General features: G+C 34.3%; 1 protein-coding gene across 5 annotated transcripts in view; it reads left to right on the top strand.

Annotated features, from left to right (window-relative positions):
• Positions 1–15,853, top strand: part of DPP10 (dipeptidyl peptidase like 10) — a gene marked incomplete at both ends in the record, with an annotated part of 1,360,615 nt that overhangs the window by 1,210,960 nt on the left and 133,802 nt on the right. For all 5 annotated transcript variants that reach the window (XM_080799574.1, XM_080799572.1, XM_080799571.1 and 2 more), the window contains 2 exons: positions 4,336–4,388; positions 4,489–4,570. In XM_080799574.1, coding sequence (XP_080655700.1) covers positions 4,336–4,388; positions 4,489–4,570 — 135 coding nt within the window. The remainder of the gene's footprint in view (positions 1–4,335; positions 4,389–4,488; positions 4,571–15,853) is intronic.

Raw genomic sequence — 15,853 nt, 5'->3', positions numbered from 1 at the left:
TCTTCACGTTCTAGTTTTCCTAACTGTTTGAGTCAATGGCAAATCCATAATCCTATTTTAAATATTCTCCAGGCCATGAAAACGCGTGCTATTTATACCAATTCGGCAGTTAAACTGCAGTGCAGAAAAAGCTTTGGCACCCTGAGATATAAACCTCTGGTTTAATTGTAAATTACTAGAGTGCCCTGTTCTTCTTTCTTGTAAGTGTAACTCTCCTTGACATGAATCTCCATAGAGTGTTAGGTAATAACCGATATTCCAAGAAAAAAAAATTGTGAAAAACAGCTAAAGGAGAAGGGAATTTACATTTTTAATCTGATCTATTAGGTCATCTTTCCAAAATGAAATCTCTCTTCACTGTGGTAATCACAATTAATTCATGCACACTCCTGTCAATAAATCTTTGGATGATGGCTTAATAGGTCTTTCAGAAATGAATCTTTTGCAAAGCGGGAGCAGTGCTTCCTGTCCCAGCTCCCTGAAAGAGAATGTGCACAGAGATTAAGTCACAGTAATCAGACAGACGTGAGCTTGAATTATTGTTCTGTCCCGTACTCAAACTTTCAGTGCTTCCAGAGCCTATTATGTGAATTTTGAATGATAGTATCCATTTCCTAATGTGCATTTAAATGTTAAATAATATATTTAAAGCACTCAGAAGAGTCCGATATATAGTATATGCTCAATTCAAGAATTGTTACTGTTATAGTTACAATCTTGAAGCCAAAAAGAATAATTGCATCTTGGAGAGCCTATAGATTTATAATCTACAAATCCTAATTTAACCATGACCTACAACAGAGTGTTCTAAACTAATGTAATGCTGCTCAACCTTGTCACCCTGACTGGATCAAGTGCTCCTTGGAGACAGGAATTACATTTATTATGGTTTTTGCATTTGGCAAGGTACTTACGTATGAGCTTGCACATAATTAGTATTCCATAAATATTTACAAACTGACAGATAAAATATAGTAATAAAAATATCAACTGATATTCTTTTGTGTTATATCCTGTTTTTAAAATAATCTTTATTATCACAATCTTTTTTTTCTAATAGTGCTTAGTGCAGGGCTTGTGTCAAAGAAATTGCTTAACAGATATTTGTTAAATGAATGGCAGTAGCTAGTTTTCATTTATAGAACATGAATGCCACCATTCTGGAGAACTGTATTTTTCTTACATCCCAAGTTCTGGCAGCCCTTGAATATCCTTGCTTTTTTTTTTTCCTCCAGTAATGTATCATGCTACGTCCATGTTACTAGTACAGTTGATCTTCATTATTTCTGGATTCCAGATTTCCAAATTCACTTGTTTTCTAAAATTTATTTGTAACCTCAAAATCAACCCTCACTGTGCTTTCTTAGGCATTCCCAGGCAGTGCAGAGCCACAGAACATTTCAGCGGCCTGATAGATACACCTTTTCCCAGCTGAGATCAAACAAGATGACAGTCTGCCTCCTTGTTTCAGCTATCATACCATAAATTAGTGTTGCTTTCATGGCTCTTTTAATGCTACAGTTTTCACATGTCTGTGCTTTTTGCTGCAGGTTTGCTGTTTAAAATGCCTCCTAAGCAGAGTGCTGAAATACTGTGTTGCTAGGTGCAAGAGAATGTCATGTGCTCTATAGGGAAAGCACACATGTCAGATAAACTGTATTCCCCATGAGTTACAATGCTGCTGGCCATGAGTTCAGTGTTAGGGAATCAACAATATTAAATATTAAATGCAGCATCTTTACAAAGAAATACACATGAAACAAGGTTATATACTGATGGGTTGATGAAAACGTTGCAACCAGACACTCACAGGAACCTAACCCTGTATTTCTTTTAGGAGGCAATGGTTCAGTATTTGCCAATTCACTGTTTACAATGACTTATAGAATAAAACTATAGCAAATAACGAGAACCAATCACTCTTAGAGATAGACACTTAAGTAATCAGCCTCTTCTTGAGGTTCCCAAAGTAATGTAGAAATAATAAGGATGAGCTTACATTGTCGGATCTTATGAAGCTTTCTGTACCACCCAGTACCTTTGGCATCATGAGGTTTAATGATTGGGCATCCCAAGGCCAGCTTCCAGGAGTAAGCTTTGATCAAGTTTTTACATAGTATTTCTCAAGTTTGCCCCGCTCCCACTACCTTTGCCATAACCATTCACACTCTGTAACAGGCAGTGGAGCATCATTTGCAGAGATGCGATGAATATGTGATTTCTGGCTGTGAAATGTCTTTCTCCCTAAGGATCTCATCAGATGTTCAGTTTGGCTTTCATTATGCAGCAGCCAATCATTACAGGAAAAAGACTGTTCCTAACCTTTGTAACTCCAATTTTATCCTCTCATCCTGAAATAAGACTTACCTAGCTAATATAGAAGAGGAATCTGGGAAAAAAGGAAATGAGGAAACGATGATAATAATAATAGACATACTATCCAAGGAGTGGGAGTAGGGAGGAGAGAAAGGGAGAGATAGAGAGAAATGCAGATTAACATAGTGAATTTAAACCAGTGCACCTTAATACAGGTGTTCAGTAAAGCTAGATACAATTCTCTTTGAAAAAATCTCCCTTTTGAAATCTCTGTAACACTATGCAAACAAACAAAAGGAAACCTCCACCTCTAACCCTGTCCAAGATCCCTCCTACAGCATACTGGTTATATTCTCTGTGGGCATAGAGTACTTTTTTAATGATGGAAAATTAAAAAACAAGAAGTATTTGAGATATACTGGGAATAAGCACGCACACGTGTGCACACATGTGCGTACACAAATGCACACACATGCACAGACATACATACACCAAAGATGAGTGGGTTTAGAGGAAAGCTGTAAGCTAGGAATAAAGGGCTACATTCTAATTATCTGCAGATGGCAAACTCCTGGGTTTGTAAGACACCTGTAGAGGAGGTGAAACCTTGCGACTTGTTACTAACACCTGCTCTGGGTTTGCACACAAGTCAAGATTAATTTCTTTATTGTGGTCTTCCACCTCAGCACATGAGCAAAAGGGAAAATGTTGTTTTGGGCTAAGAACTATATGAAGCAAGAAGTACCTCATTTGGAGGACATCATTTGGATTCCTTTGGATTCATACATTAAGAAGAGCCAGCAACCTCTATAACAAGAATTCTAGGAAGAGAGCAAAATTCAGTTGTTATATCTGGTTTTTCTTGATTGTTTTGGCCTTATTTAACTAAAATAACAATGCACAAGAACTCTTTCTCTCAAAATGCATGTGAACTTAGCATTCAGCTACAGTGTGTTAGGTAATTAACAGACAGGGTGAATAGACAGACTCCTTTTACCCATAACGTCATTGGCACATTTGTTTGCTTGGAAGATGAAGTGCTCACTTGGCAGTTTGCTTTGGCAACAGGACTTTCTGAGATGGGGAAAAAAATGTTTGTAGAGGTAGTTGCATTATTTATCTTTTGTCAGCTGTAGTAGTAAATTCAAGGTTTAAAATTTGTAGTCAAATATGTAATTTTATAGAATACAGTGTGAATGCCAGAAGAGACACCAGGAAAAATTATTTTTGCTTCTACAACCCTATAGCAATGGCAATCTTAGATTTAACAGTTACATTTAAAGGAATAAGAGAATAAAGCTTCATTATAAAACACAATACTATAATAAATGGTAGAACAATTGCAGTTTCCATGCAAAGGGACAACACTAGTATTTCCTTACCAAATATGTGGCCAATCATGTGTAATTGAAGCTATTACTGCAGCAAGAAGAAATAACAATTTGACTTCTAGGAAGTTTTCATTGACCATATTACAATACTTGTGCAGTGTACAGCCACTACAGGAATCAAAAATCTTTTCTGAAAAAAAGAAAGTATCGATGTTAGTTTTCCCCTCAGATGTCCTGGGGAGGGAAAAGGAGAAATAGAAAAAGTTCAGGATATATGAGAGGAATTTGTCTAGTGTGACTGAAGCATAGACTAGGTAAGGGAAGTAGTGGATGGGAAAGCTGGAAAAGCATGTAGAACCTGAAGTATCACTATCCTCAAACATCGATGAAGCAGCTTGAGCTTTATTCTATAGGCAATGAGGAATCCTTTAGCGTTTCGAAGGAGACAGCAATATAACCACAATTATACTAAGAATACAGTGGATTGAGTAAGTGGATTGAACTGACCGTCAGAACAGTCGTGAAACTCCTGGAGGAAGGCTCAGAACTATAATATTTCACATTTTGATTTCTCTCTAAAATCAATTCTTAAATTTCTTCAATTTGATTGAGAACATGTCTACACCTTAACATGGAGCTTTTATTCCAAACTAGGGTCCATAACTCTTTTTTTTTTTTTAAATTTCAGATTTTTCATTATTCTTATACTGCTTCGTACGTGATTTACAACATACACACTAGGTAAGTTCTTTGGTTTTCCGGTTTTCATGAGCAATTGTCCAGCTAAATTATTGATGTAAATGTCAACTTGTTCATGTAAAAATATTTACCTTTTTTCAAGGGAAGTTTGGGAGTTAAATCCTCCAGAAGTAGAGGACTCCGTCTTGCAGTATGCGGCCTGGGGTGTCCAAGGGCAACAGCTGGTAAGCACAGGCACTGGTCCTCACCATGTGCTGTCAGCCATGGTCCTGTGGAAAATGTTTACAGAAGCCACTTCCTTGTGCACATTTCCTACTATTCTTGATGTTTTCTATTTACATCTTTTATCTAGTATTCCAGTTTAAGAATATATCAGGTAATACCAGTACCATTTTTTCAAATTAATTAAAGAGGAAAAAAAGAGCTTGTAGAATAATTGGTGATTAAACTGCTAGTTCATAATGAAACCTAGAAGAGAGCCAAGAATACTGAGGTCTAGTTCTGCAGATTTCCACTCCATACTGTTGTCAAGTTTATTTCCTCTGAAAGCATTGTTCAGGGTGGAAGTTTAAGACAGTGATTTACACTTGACAGTGGTCTCTTAGGGGAATATTTCTTGTCATATTAGATTTTCTAATTTTCAGACTCGATAGAATTACTAAAGAGAATTACTAAATTACTAAATTACTAAAGAAAATGACTGATCCATAAAAGCAGTTTGACCAACACCATATTCTTGTCCTTGTCTCATGAAAAGTCTTAAAGACTTTAAGGGGATACTGCTCAGAAAGTGGTATTTCTTGGTTATACAGTGTATGAATGCTCAAATGTAATACATGCTGCCAAATGGATTTCTAAATTGCTTGAGTGTTTATACTCCTGCCAATTACAGTGTAAGGGTTCCCTTTCTATACTATATTCTTATCAATACCTGGCTTTTCCAGACTATCATATTATCATATTATTTCTTAGTAAAGACATTATTGCTTCTTCCATTCCAATTTTTATATTTTCTGTTTTATTAAAATGTTATTGCAATGGATAGATTATAAACAGCATGTTCACCTTTACTTTTGCATATTTAAACAAAAATTTATAACAGTGTATTTAGCATAACTATATAGGACTATCTCTGGGCCCATTCCATTATTATAGTCCTAAAAAGTGGCAGCAGAAACTGCATAGGATATGCTAGATATGGAGATACCAGGTTTTGTTTAGAGAAGGGATGAATCAGTGTATCTGTGGACTGTGGTGAGTGGGCAGCCAGAAATGGGCAGGGGCTCTAGTCCTGCATGTTTTACTCTGATGCTGTCAACAAGAGAGCTTGTCTACTATGCCAAGGGCAAATCCCAAACACCCAAACTTCTAGAAACTAGACACCCTAGACAACTTCATATTTGTGTCACTGGAGAGTCCTTAGGAAACTCTTTGAAATTTGTGTTTTAAATAACTCTCATTCTCCAAGCCTTAGAGAAACCTACACCTGTGCCAAAATAATAATTTGACACCCTTGAGGATGTAGTATTAATTACATGCATTTTCTTTGAGGATTCCTCCTTGTTATTGATTACTTATTCTTTAATACACTTGGGAAAGTCATAGGAAAAAAGACTGAACGTTTACAAAAATCATAGATCTTCTCATGGGAGTCATTTTTTATGTGCTTACATCCTGGGTCCATTGCTTACTAACTATTGACCTTGAGAATATTACTTAATCTGTCTGCCTTCCTCTCCTTATCTTTGACATTGTGGCAGTAACAGTACTTCACCAACAGTGCTAGTCTGGTGTTTAATGTATAAATATAAAAGCACTTTGAATAAAATCTGGCATATAGTATTTTAGAGGTATTTATCTTTATTATTTTTAAAAAATATTTTAAAATATCTTTGTCATTTGAAATTGAACTTGTCTGGGAGGTTTAGTTTCACTAGTTGTTTGGGAAATGAAGCCTAAGTTCTTTGTAATGGCATATCCCAAAGTCCTTTGGGAAAGTTTTGGGATAAAGTCCATATTTGTCAACATTATTTTTGGTGTAAATGTAAACATAAATTCAATATGAATTAAAGGACACATCTCCACAAGCGCTAATGGTCCATTTCATGTGAAATGACAGGCTTTGTTGGTATTTGAAGCCATCAGCAAACTCAGCAATATGATTTTATTAGAGATGAGTCATTATAATACTTTAATTAATTTTGTGTTAAATTAATTAAAGAGTCCTGTAGTGTTTATAAATGAAAGACAATTAATTTCTCATCCTTAATTCTCAGTTTCTAATTTTATTTGCTGTAAAAGAAATCCCTGGCTGTATAGGAGAGAGATAAGAGATTGACATAATTTATGGATAAGAGGGTCTGAATTACAACTCACAGGGAGAATTTTTCAGTAACAACAGACATGGGAGAAGTCAATTTGATGGAGCAAACTTTGTGGGAAACAAATAAAACTCTGACACAGTACAACATGCACTATTTAGAGCAAGTGGTGAGTAGATCACTTTAGTTATAGTAAATGTTTTATAAAAAGAAATGGTGGATCCTAAAACAGGAAAAACATCTTAATCACTCAACTGGAAAGGCTTCTGGTTTAAGAGGGTATGTCCTTTTTCTTTTCAAAAATAGTTTTGTCTTATAAAAGTTAAAATCACTCATTGTAGGACATGTTCAAAATTTGTATAAGTATATGAATTCATAGAAAATCACATGTAAAAATAAAATACACTTATCTTATACCACAAGAATTTAAAGATTTTGAAAATCAGATGAACAGGTTTGAGCTTGAGCAGGGAAACCACGTTTCACTGATTAGAACTTGAAATCTAAAATTAAAAAATCCTCAGCTCATGCCCAGATTTCTTTTGTGTTTTTTGACATAAGGAAGGTTGCCACTTCTAAGGTTGAGCTTACTTATATTAAAAATGACAGAAAATCACAACCACTCACAGTTTTGTTTGAAGTTAAGATAGGTCATGTGCATAAGTCAAGATTCTCCAGAAAACAGAACCAATATTGTTTGTGTACACACACACACACACACACACACACACACACGGATTCTGTCTAAAGGGAAGGTGGGTAAGAAAGAGAGATTTTAAGGAATTGGCTCACGAGATTATGGGGCAGTCTGGCAGTCTGGAAACCCAGAGAAGAGTTAATTTTATAATCTTGAGCTACAGTCCTGAGGCAGAAGTCCTTCAGGAAACCTGTTTTTGCTGGTAAAGCCTTCTACTGATTGGATAAGGACCACTCACATTATTCTTTTCTAAAAATCAACTAATTGTAAATGTCATCACATCGACAGACTGCTTTCATAAGACATGTTTGACCAAGCAGCTGGATGCCATACACAGCCAACTTAACCCATAAAATGAGCCATCACAGCATAGTAACTGCTTAATGAATGGCAGCTATCAGTTTGATTCCCACTTGTCCTTTCCTACAGTAACACACTGGAATTCAGTTGTATCATCTTTTGCCTAAATATCCCTTCTTCACTCGCTCACCACTCTAATCCACCCAGCATCTGCAGAGGTATGTGTTAAAAATGCAGATTCTTAACAACTCCCACAGGTTATAAAATGTCACTGATGTGACACACCAGATGGAGCTAAGATGACACGTTGTCTGGCTCCTGCCACTCCACCGCAGAGCAGAAGCACAGATTTTTCTCTACGTGGACCAAACTCTTTGCAGTTTCCAGAGGGTAACATATTGCTCCTTCGTGCCCCTGAGTCGTTCCCTTTTATGTACCAGGTCATTGTTTTCTTTTCATCTAAAGTCTTTGTCCAAAGACTAAAATATAAAATGCTAAAATATTCCTCTTCTCTGATAATATTTCTTCAATATTTATATAGGCTAAGTGAATTACTTACTTCTCAGGATTCTAACGTTCTTCTAGTTCAAATTATTTAATATTTTATTTACTTACACTGCTGTCTTCCACAGTCATTTCCAGAGCAGATAGAATACAGAATATGCTAAACATATCCCTTTTTTCCTCCCTCCCTTTTTCTCTGTCTCTCTGTCTCTGTCTTCCCTCCTCTTCCTCCTTCCTTGTAAATGTCAATTTTAGCACAAGGCAAAATGTAGGTCTAATAAATAATCTGGTTCCATTGAGCAATGAATGAAAGGCTGATGGCTGTTTGCATGGGTGATCAGATACTACAGAGGGTTCTGAGGATGGCATGATGTGAAGAGAAGTCCTGTATGAAGGACTGGTGGAAGAGCTCATGTTAGACTGTAAGCAATTGATATATAGGCAGAGAGCTAGGTTTAGAGGTTACTGTTATAATCTGGAGCTGAATTATAAATACCATATTTAAGAGATAAATATATCAACTGTTAAGCTGAGATATAAAATTTGATCACAGTCCAGCAACAAATAGTCTTATATTCATTTAAATACATTATATTATGCAAATATTATATCAGTGTATTTCTATACTTAGTATACAAGTATTTCTAAATCTCATTTTAGACTCCTGGTTTCTTAAACCACTTTACTGAGAACAAATAAAGGTTGATACATACAAATGGCTGTACTTTGCAGTGGGTACATTCAAAAGAATATACATATTTTGTGTAAGACTTGATGAGACAGAGATAAGTATATACCTATGAAACCACTATCACATTCAACACCATAAATATATCCATCATGTCCAAATGTTTCCCATGGCCCTATTCATTTTTTTGTGTGGTGAAAGCATTTAATGTGACATAGACTCTTTCTTTGATATTGCTCATATTTTTTCAGTGTATTCAGGATAAAATAAAATCATCATACCCATCCTACCAATGGCATAAAGTTTTAAAAATATCCAGTGTTTTACTTGTCACAATTTAGGCATTTGAAGAAACCACTTCTTCTGCATTTTATTACCTATATCATTGAAAAATGTAATATTTTAGATAATTTCTCTAAATACAAATGCAAATTATCAACACTTCCTATCACCTGCATTTTCACTATTACTAGAGATTTAATCTAAAAGTACATTAAAATCTTAAGAGATTTGTGATGGTTCCATGCCTCTAGGAAATTTTCAATTTCCTTAGTGTGTTTACATCTTCATTAGTAGAAATTTTAAAAAATTTCCCTGGCTTTTCCAGTAGGACCTTAGTCTTTTTGGGTTTAAAGGTGGTGTCATTGAAATCTCAAGTTTCCTACTAAGAATCAAAATGTTTTTACTTAACATTCTATTCAGTACTCATTTTTTTCAGTATAAAGGTAATTATTTTAATTATCATTAAGCTATGTTTAGGAAATATATGACAGACATATACAAATATAAGATATACAATGCATACACTCATACACACTACATACACATACACAACACATGCACATGAACACACACACACACACTCTGCTGCTCATGTCATGTACATTTTGGGATGAAAGTCTTGGGCCTAGAGTCCTGGCATACTCAAGGTGTCGTGGAAATAGATAAAGAAAAAAGGACCAGTAAGAGTCAAGTTCTACTTCAAGTCAGGTCTTCGCTGTGGTATGCGTGGTGCTCATTCCTAGTACATTAATTGGTGCAGGAAAACTTCTAGGCAGTGAAACCAGAAAATTTATACCATTAACATCCTCAAGTACTTATTGCAATGACTGTTTCCCATTTAAATGAATTTTGAGCATTTTTTTTTTACCTCATTCATCTTCATTAGTGGAGATAATTGAAAACAAATTACCTTTTTCATGTTATATGTAACAAAATTTAATGTTCCTGTTTTTTGTTCCAGAAACTAAAAGAAGTCACTCTTAGCACATTTAATACTAGGCACACCTAAGGTCGAATGGGTTTCACTTCAAATTTGACATGAGGAAAGTTAATATCAAGAAGCTGATATAATTTCTTTACTCAGTGTTAGACTGGAAATAACCTAGTGAACCGTAATAGGATAACTGTTTGGATTTAACAAAAACAACTTAAATAAAACATGCTTAAATTGTACCAAACATTTTGGACTGATAAATTTGTAATATTTACATTTTATGTTTATATATGTATGTTTACATTAACATATTAGATACATAAATGTAACAGGAAATACATTCTTATACAAGTAGAATACTATAACAGTATAAGTGTGTGTACAGAAAAGGAAAAAATATATATGTACACAATTAAAATATATACCCTAAAGGAAAATTAATTTTCATTGCTGTGAAAATTACCTACATATCAGTTATGCACTTCTGTAGACCTCTAATGTTCTGATAATTATTTAAATAGGATATTTATGATTTTTTTAAATCTAAGTTCAGAGATCTTTCAAAACAAATAGAAAATACAGTTCTGGGGCACCTCAGTGACTCAGTTGGTTAAGCGTCTAACTCTTGATTTCAGCTTAGATCTTGATCTCAGGGTCATGAAGAAAGAAAAAAAGAAAAAAAAATACAGTTCTATATTTTCTTAAAGGCAAAAAAAAAGAAAATACAGTTCTGATCCTCTGTAAACACACATTTCTTCTAATTAAGTGTTTAATATTTCAATATAAGGAGAAACTGAGCAACTACAAACTGTTAGATGTACTCACATTGGTTTTAAGCTGTTTGCACTGGCCTTATTAGAAGTCACTTGACAAATACATGTTGACTTGGCCTTGGCCTTGGACTGTGAACCCTCTGAAGGCAGGTGTTCAAATTCTGTAATCCTCATAGCATGTACACTGAGCTATGAAGTAGCAGACATGGATTTTCCCCTGAAAATAATAAAAGATGTTGCAACCTGTGTCAGCATGTGAAAATAGAAGTTATTTATGTGCTGACAGTTTCTAGTTCAGGCCATCCCTAGAGATATAGAGAGTAAGTAGAAATATTGCCAGGCTTATATGAAAAAAAGAAAAGGAAAGAAAAGAAAATCATCAATCCACTAAATGCTATTTGAGATAACCTTTGCCCATGTTATGTTTTCAATGTTTTATTCCACATTTAGAAGAATCAAATGGAAATTAATACCTTATCATAAAAAGTACCAATATTAATATTGGATCACCTGAAATTTACTTATTTCTTTTGGGGGAGAGGTGTAGTCTTTATCCCTATTTAAAGTGTTTTCTCTGTTTTATCCAGCATGAGTTAAAAAATGTTATAAAGGTTCTAAGTATTATGAATATACAAGTCACTAGGGTTATAAAAGCATAGTAACCTCTTGGAACACCTGAACCAGGAGGGTCCTAACACAGACCTCACCTTACAAAGGTGGGGGTTGGAGGGGAGTAGCTCTCTGAGATTATGGGGCAATTTCCTGGAGGAAGTGACCTGAAAACCGAGTTTTGAAGTTACATTTGACCTCTGAACAGCAACACAGAGGTTAGGGGTGCCAACCCCACACATAGTCAAAAATCCAGTAACTTTGGCTTTCCCCAAACTTAACTACTGATAGGCTACTGTTGACCAGAAGCCCCATCAATTAACACACAATATTTTATGTTTTATGGATCATGTACTATATTCTTACAATAAAGTAAGCTAAAGAAAGCAAAATGTTGCTAAGAAAATTATAAGGAAGAGAAAATGCATTTATGGTACTGTACTATATTTGTTGAAAAAATCCACCTGTAAGTGGGTCCCCACAATTCATACCCATGTCACTCAAGGGTCAACTGTACCTAGCAGGACCTTTACGTAAAGGCATTCCTCTGAACTATAAGGCAGTTCTCAATATGAAAATAGAAGAGATGCATATGGAATCACACGCTTTAATATTTTTAATAACAAAAAACTATGACTTGATATTACTGACAAATGTGAAAGGATAAAATAAATGAAATAGCCAGAAATATAAAATGTGTCAGCAGATTTGTTACCAGAAAGAACCATTGCTTATTTCCTAGTTCTAATAAGAATTCACTAGAGTTCCCTGAACTTATGTTTAAACAGTTTTGAGTTACTTAGCAATAATGAGGTAAATGCAACAACCATATCTTTTTTTCCCCTGTCTTGTTTTTCCCACAGAAAGAGCAGTTTTGCTGGCAATTCTTTTTTCAGGCTGCTCCTAGCATTAAATTAAATAATAAATTGTGTAGTAAGAGTTGTGGAGGCTCCATGGTTGCAGATTTTTCAACTATAAATCTAGGTCACGCAGAATCCAATGTACTGAACACTTTGGACAGTTCCTGCTAAGAAGCTATTTGAATGGAATAACAATGTAAATGCTAATCACTAAAATTTCCTAGTTTCTGTTTCATTGCAACTAAGGTTTGGCATATCTTTTATTATTACTCTGAACATACAGGGTTATCCTACAGTGATGTCAAGTCATATTCCATCAGTAGTCTAAAAAGAAACATTAAAAATAAAATTATAATAGTATTATTGTAAGATGTGAACCATCCTACACAACCCCTGAGGTAAAGAGATCCCAATTATGAAAAGTTTAGTATTCTAGTGATTTCCTTTGTTTTATTAAATGACATGAAGAGAACTCTCTGAGGGGAACTGATGTCTGCATTAATGGCGAAATTTTTCTTGTCAGAAATAACTTCAGACATCCTTTAAATGGTGCAAAGAGGAGCTCTTCCCTTGTTCTCCTCCTTAAAAACAACAAAGGAAATGAAAATGTGAAAAGAAACTGTATCTTTTATGATACTATTAATCAACCACAGCCTAAACTATAATCTCTAAGGAACATAAAGTAATAATTCCCCAGAGCCAGAAAAAGATTGAAAGCAAATACGTACTTAACCACATTTTGGGAAACATAGAGAAATAGACAAATTGACAATTTTAGCTGGTAATTTCAGCACTTGTCTTATGGTAAAATATAGGACAAGTAGATAGAACATCAAAAAGGATATAAAATATTTGATCAAGACACTTGAGCAACATGACGTCTTTGACGTTTACGGAACACTGTACTCAGCAATTACTGAGTACACGCATATACAGCACACATGCTGGGCCATGAAACAAGTCTCAATAAGTAGAACAGAATGGGAATCACACAGAGCATGCTTTTGGACCACAAAAGAATTAAATTAGAAATTAAAAGAAACAAACATAAATCACACACACATACATTTCTATTGAATTAAGAATATATCCAGAAGAAATACAGTATTATATATCTAGCAATTCCAAATGTATAATCCATTCTGAAGATATATTACATATATGTCTAAAGGCATGTAAGAAGAAAATTCTTTGGGACACTATTTATAAATTAAAAAGCAAAATAAAAGACTAGAAATAATCTAAGTCATCATTTTTAGACTAGTAAAATGAATTAGGGTGCATAAAATATAAAATGTTAAGAAGCCATTAAAATTACTATGATTCTTCTGCATGTGCAGGTATGCAATGCCATCCAGTAATAAAAGCCTGTATGACTAATCAGTGTGCTCTCATTATTATAATAAAAAAACTATTTTATATAATTTATGCTTTTATATTTTATGTTTTAATATATTTGTATGTATATGTATGTGTGTGTGTGTGTGTGTGTGTGTGTACACGCACACTGTTAGAAGTGGTTGTCCTCTGGGAGAGAACTGGAGTTTGAGAGTGACATTTTATATAATTTAATTTAATATTTTTTCAGAACATTTCTTATATTTTAAATGAAATATATTTTAAAAATATAAATGACAAAAGAAAGTTTTAAAGACTAAAGTGACTACTTTTAACACAGCATGTAGAAACCAAGGCACCTCAGAGACTTTCAAAATAGAGAAAAAGATGACAAGTAATATGTGTGTGTGTGTATAAAGTGGATAAACAGGATTATTTTATTTATATATATTTATATATATATCATATTCTGCAGTACATATTAGCAATGATCATATAGAATGGCATGAGGTTTTATCTTTGCTACAGATATGAAACATAATTGGGGACAAAGGTAGCAAGGGAATAGATTTAAGTGAAAATAATTACTGATTTAGAGTAGAAGGATAATAGGTAATTTAGTCTTTAAAATATATTTGATATTATGTTGCTTATTGTTAGAAGAGGAATTATAGTTTGGGAAGGAACAAGGGACATAGAGTTACATATTTAAAATTGAATAAAAGAACCATGGCTTGCTCCTTCAGTTTTACTTGTTAGAAAAAAAAATGCTAATGTGGGAGAGGAATGGTAAGACTTTGGTCAGTGTCGTGATTTTTTCTAATGTGTTCTGGTGTGAAGAGTAGAGTGAAAAAAAATATATATATATATAAAATTACATTATATATATATATTTTTTTATATAAAATTTAAGACTCAAGTCCTTATCTATTCAAAATTATCCTAGTAATCATGTTTTATTTCCCGAAACTAAACTAGAACAAGGGGGGAACATAGCGAAGTTTGGCATTCATTAGAGAATAAAAGAAAGCTTGTTCACTAATTTCTTTGAATTCTCTTTTTTACCTCACTTCACTGTCTTCCAAAAGAATCCGCTTAGAAAATTTATATCATTTTCTGTTTCTGGATTTTTGTTTTTTTCTCCTACCCACTTTTTTTGTCTCTAAAAAAGCCCTATCTTGTCCCTAGAAAGATAATGACATATATCTAGTAGTGTATCAGATCTTTAAGTGGATTCTTTGAATTAGGGTTGTACTCAAATGTAAACCACTATCCAGTTTTTTGAAGTTCTTTCATTTGCCCAATACCAAGAGATTCAATGTGAAAAGGAAAAAGAAATGTATTACACCAGGAATATGATAACTTTCATACTGGAAAATAACCTTCCATTTCCAGAACATTCTGCAATTAAGAGAACTTTGACTAAAGTTGAATAAATGATTTCTCAACTCCAATATGGAAGAATGAGCTGTTAACAAAACAAGCCTCATGTGAATTCAGCTATAAACTCTAGACAGAACCTTAAACAAAACAAAACAGAATTACGCAAGGATTCTGGAGACTGAACAAAACTGTGCAAATTTAGGAAGGGGTAAACATTCCTAGTAAAGTGAACAGCAAGGTGTGAGTCCTCCATTGTGTTTGTTTTCTTTAGGGTTTTATCTTAAAAGCAGCTGTATTTGAGGCAAAGGTGGATATATGGGGAGATGACTCTCTGAAAGGAAAACCCACTATCTTCCTTCAGGAGCAAGAGGAAGAGCCCCTGGTGATCATGACTCCCAGAGTGAGGGAGAAACCCTGAGACAGTTAGCGAAGAGGTATGAGCAGTTGTGTGAATAAATTCAGTCAACACTCTGACTAACCCTGAGCTACAGATTCTTTAATTTTCAAGCAAAGTCCTTAAAATCCTTCAAGTTCCTATTCTGTGTTCCTTGAGAGGAAAATAAATGCATGCAAAGGGATGACAAGATAGGATAGATCAGCTTAGAAACGTGTCTGTGTGTTTTTGTGTACTGTATTTTACACACACGTATGTAAAAATATGAAAAAGAACAATAGGCATTTCTAGAATTGAAAAACATCTAAAATAAAAAAGCAACTAGTTGGGACTTGGAGCAGGATGGAAATGACAGTGCAGTCAGTGACGCTCAGATCAATACATATCATTCCATCTGAAAAAATAGTGAGAAGATTAAAAAAAG

The sequence above is a fragment of the Martes martes genome (genome assembly GCF_963455335.1).
Source record: "Martes martes genome assembly, chromosome: 3".
Taxonomy (NCBI): Eukaryota; Metazoa; Chordata; class Mammalia; order Carnivora; family Mustelidae; genus Martes; species Martes martes.
The sequence above is the reverse complement of the archived record's forward strand: the minus strand, read 5'-3'. Positions and strand labels throughout refer to the sequence as shown.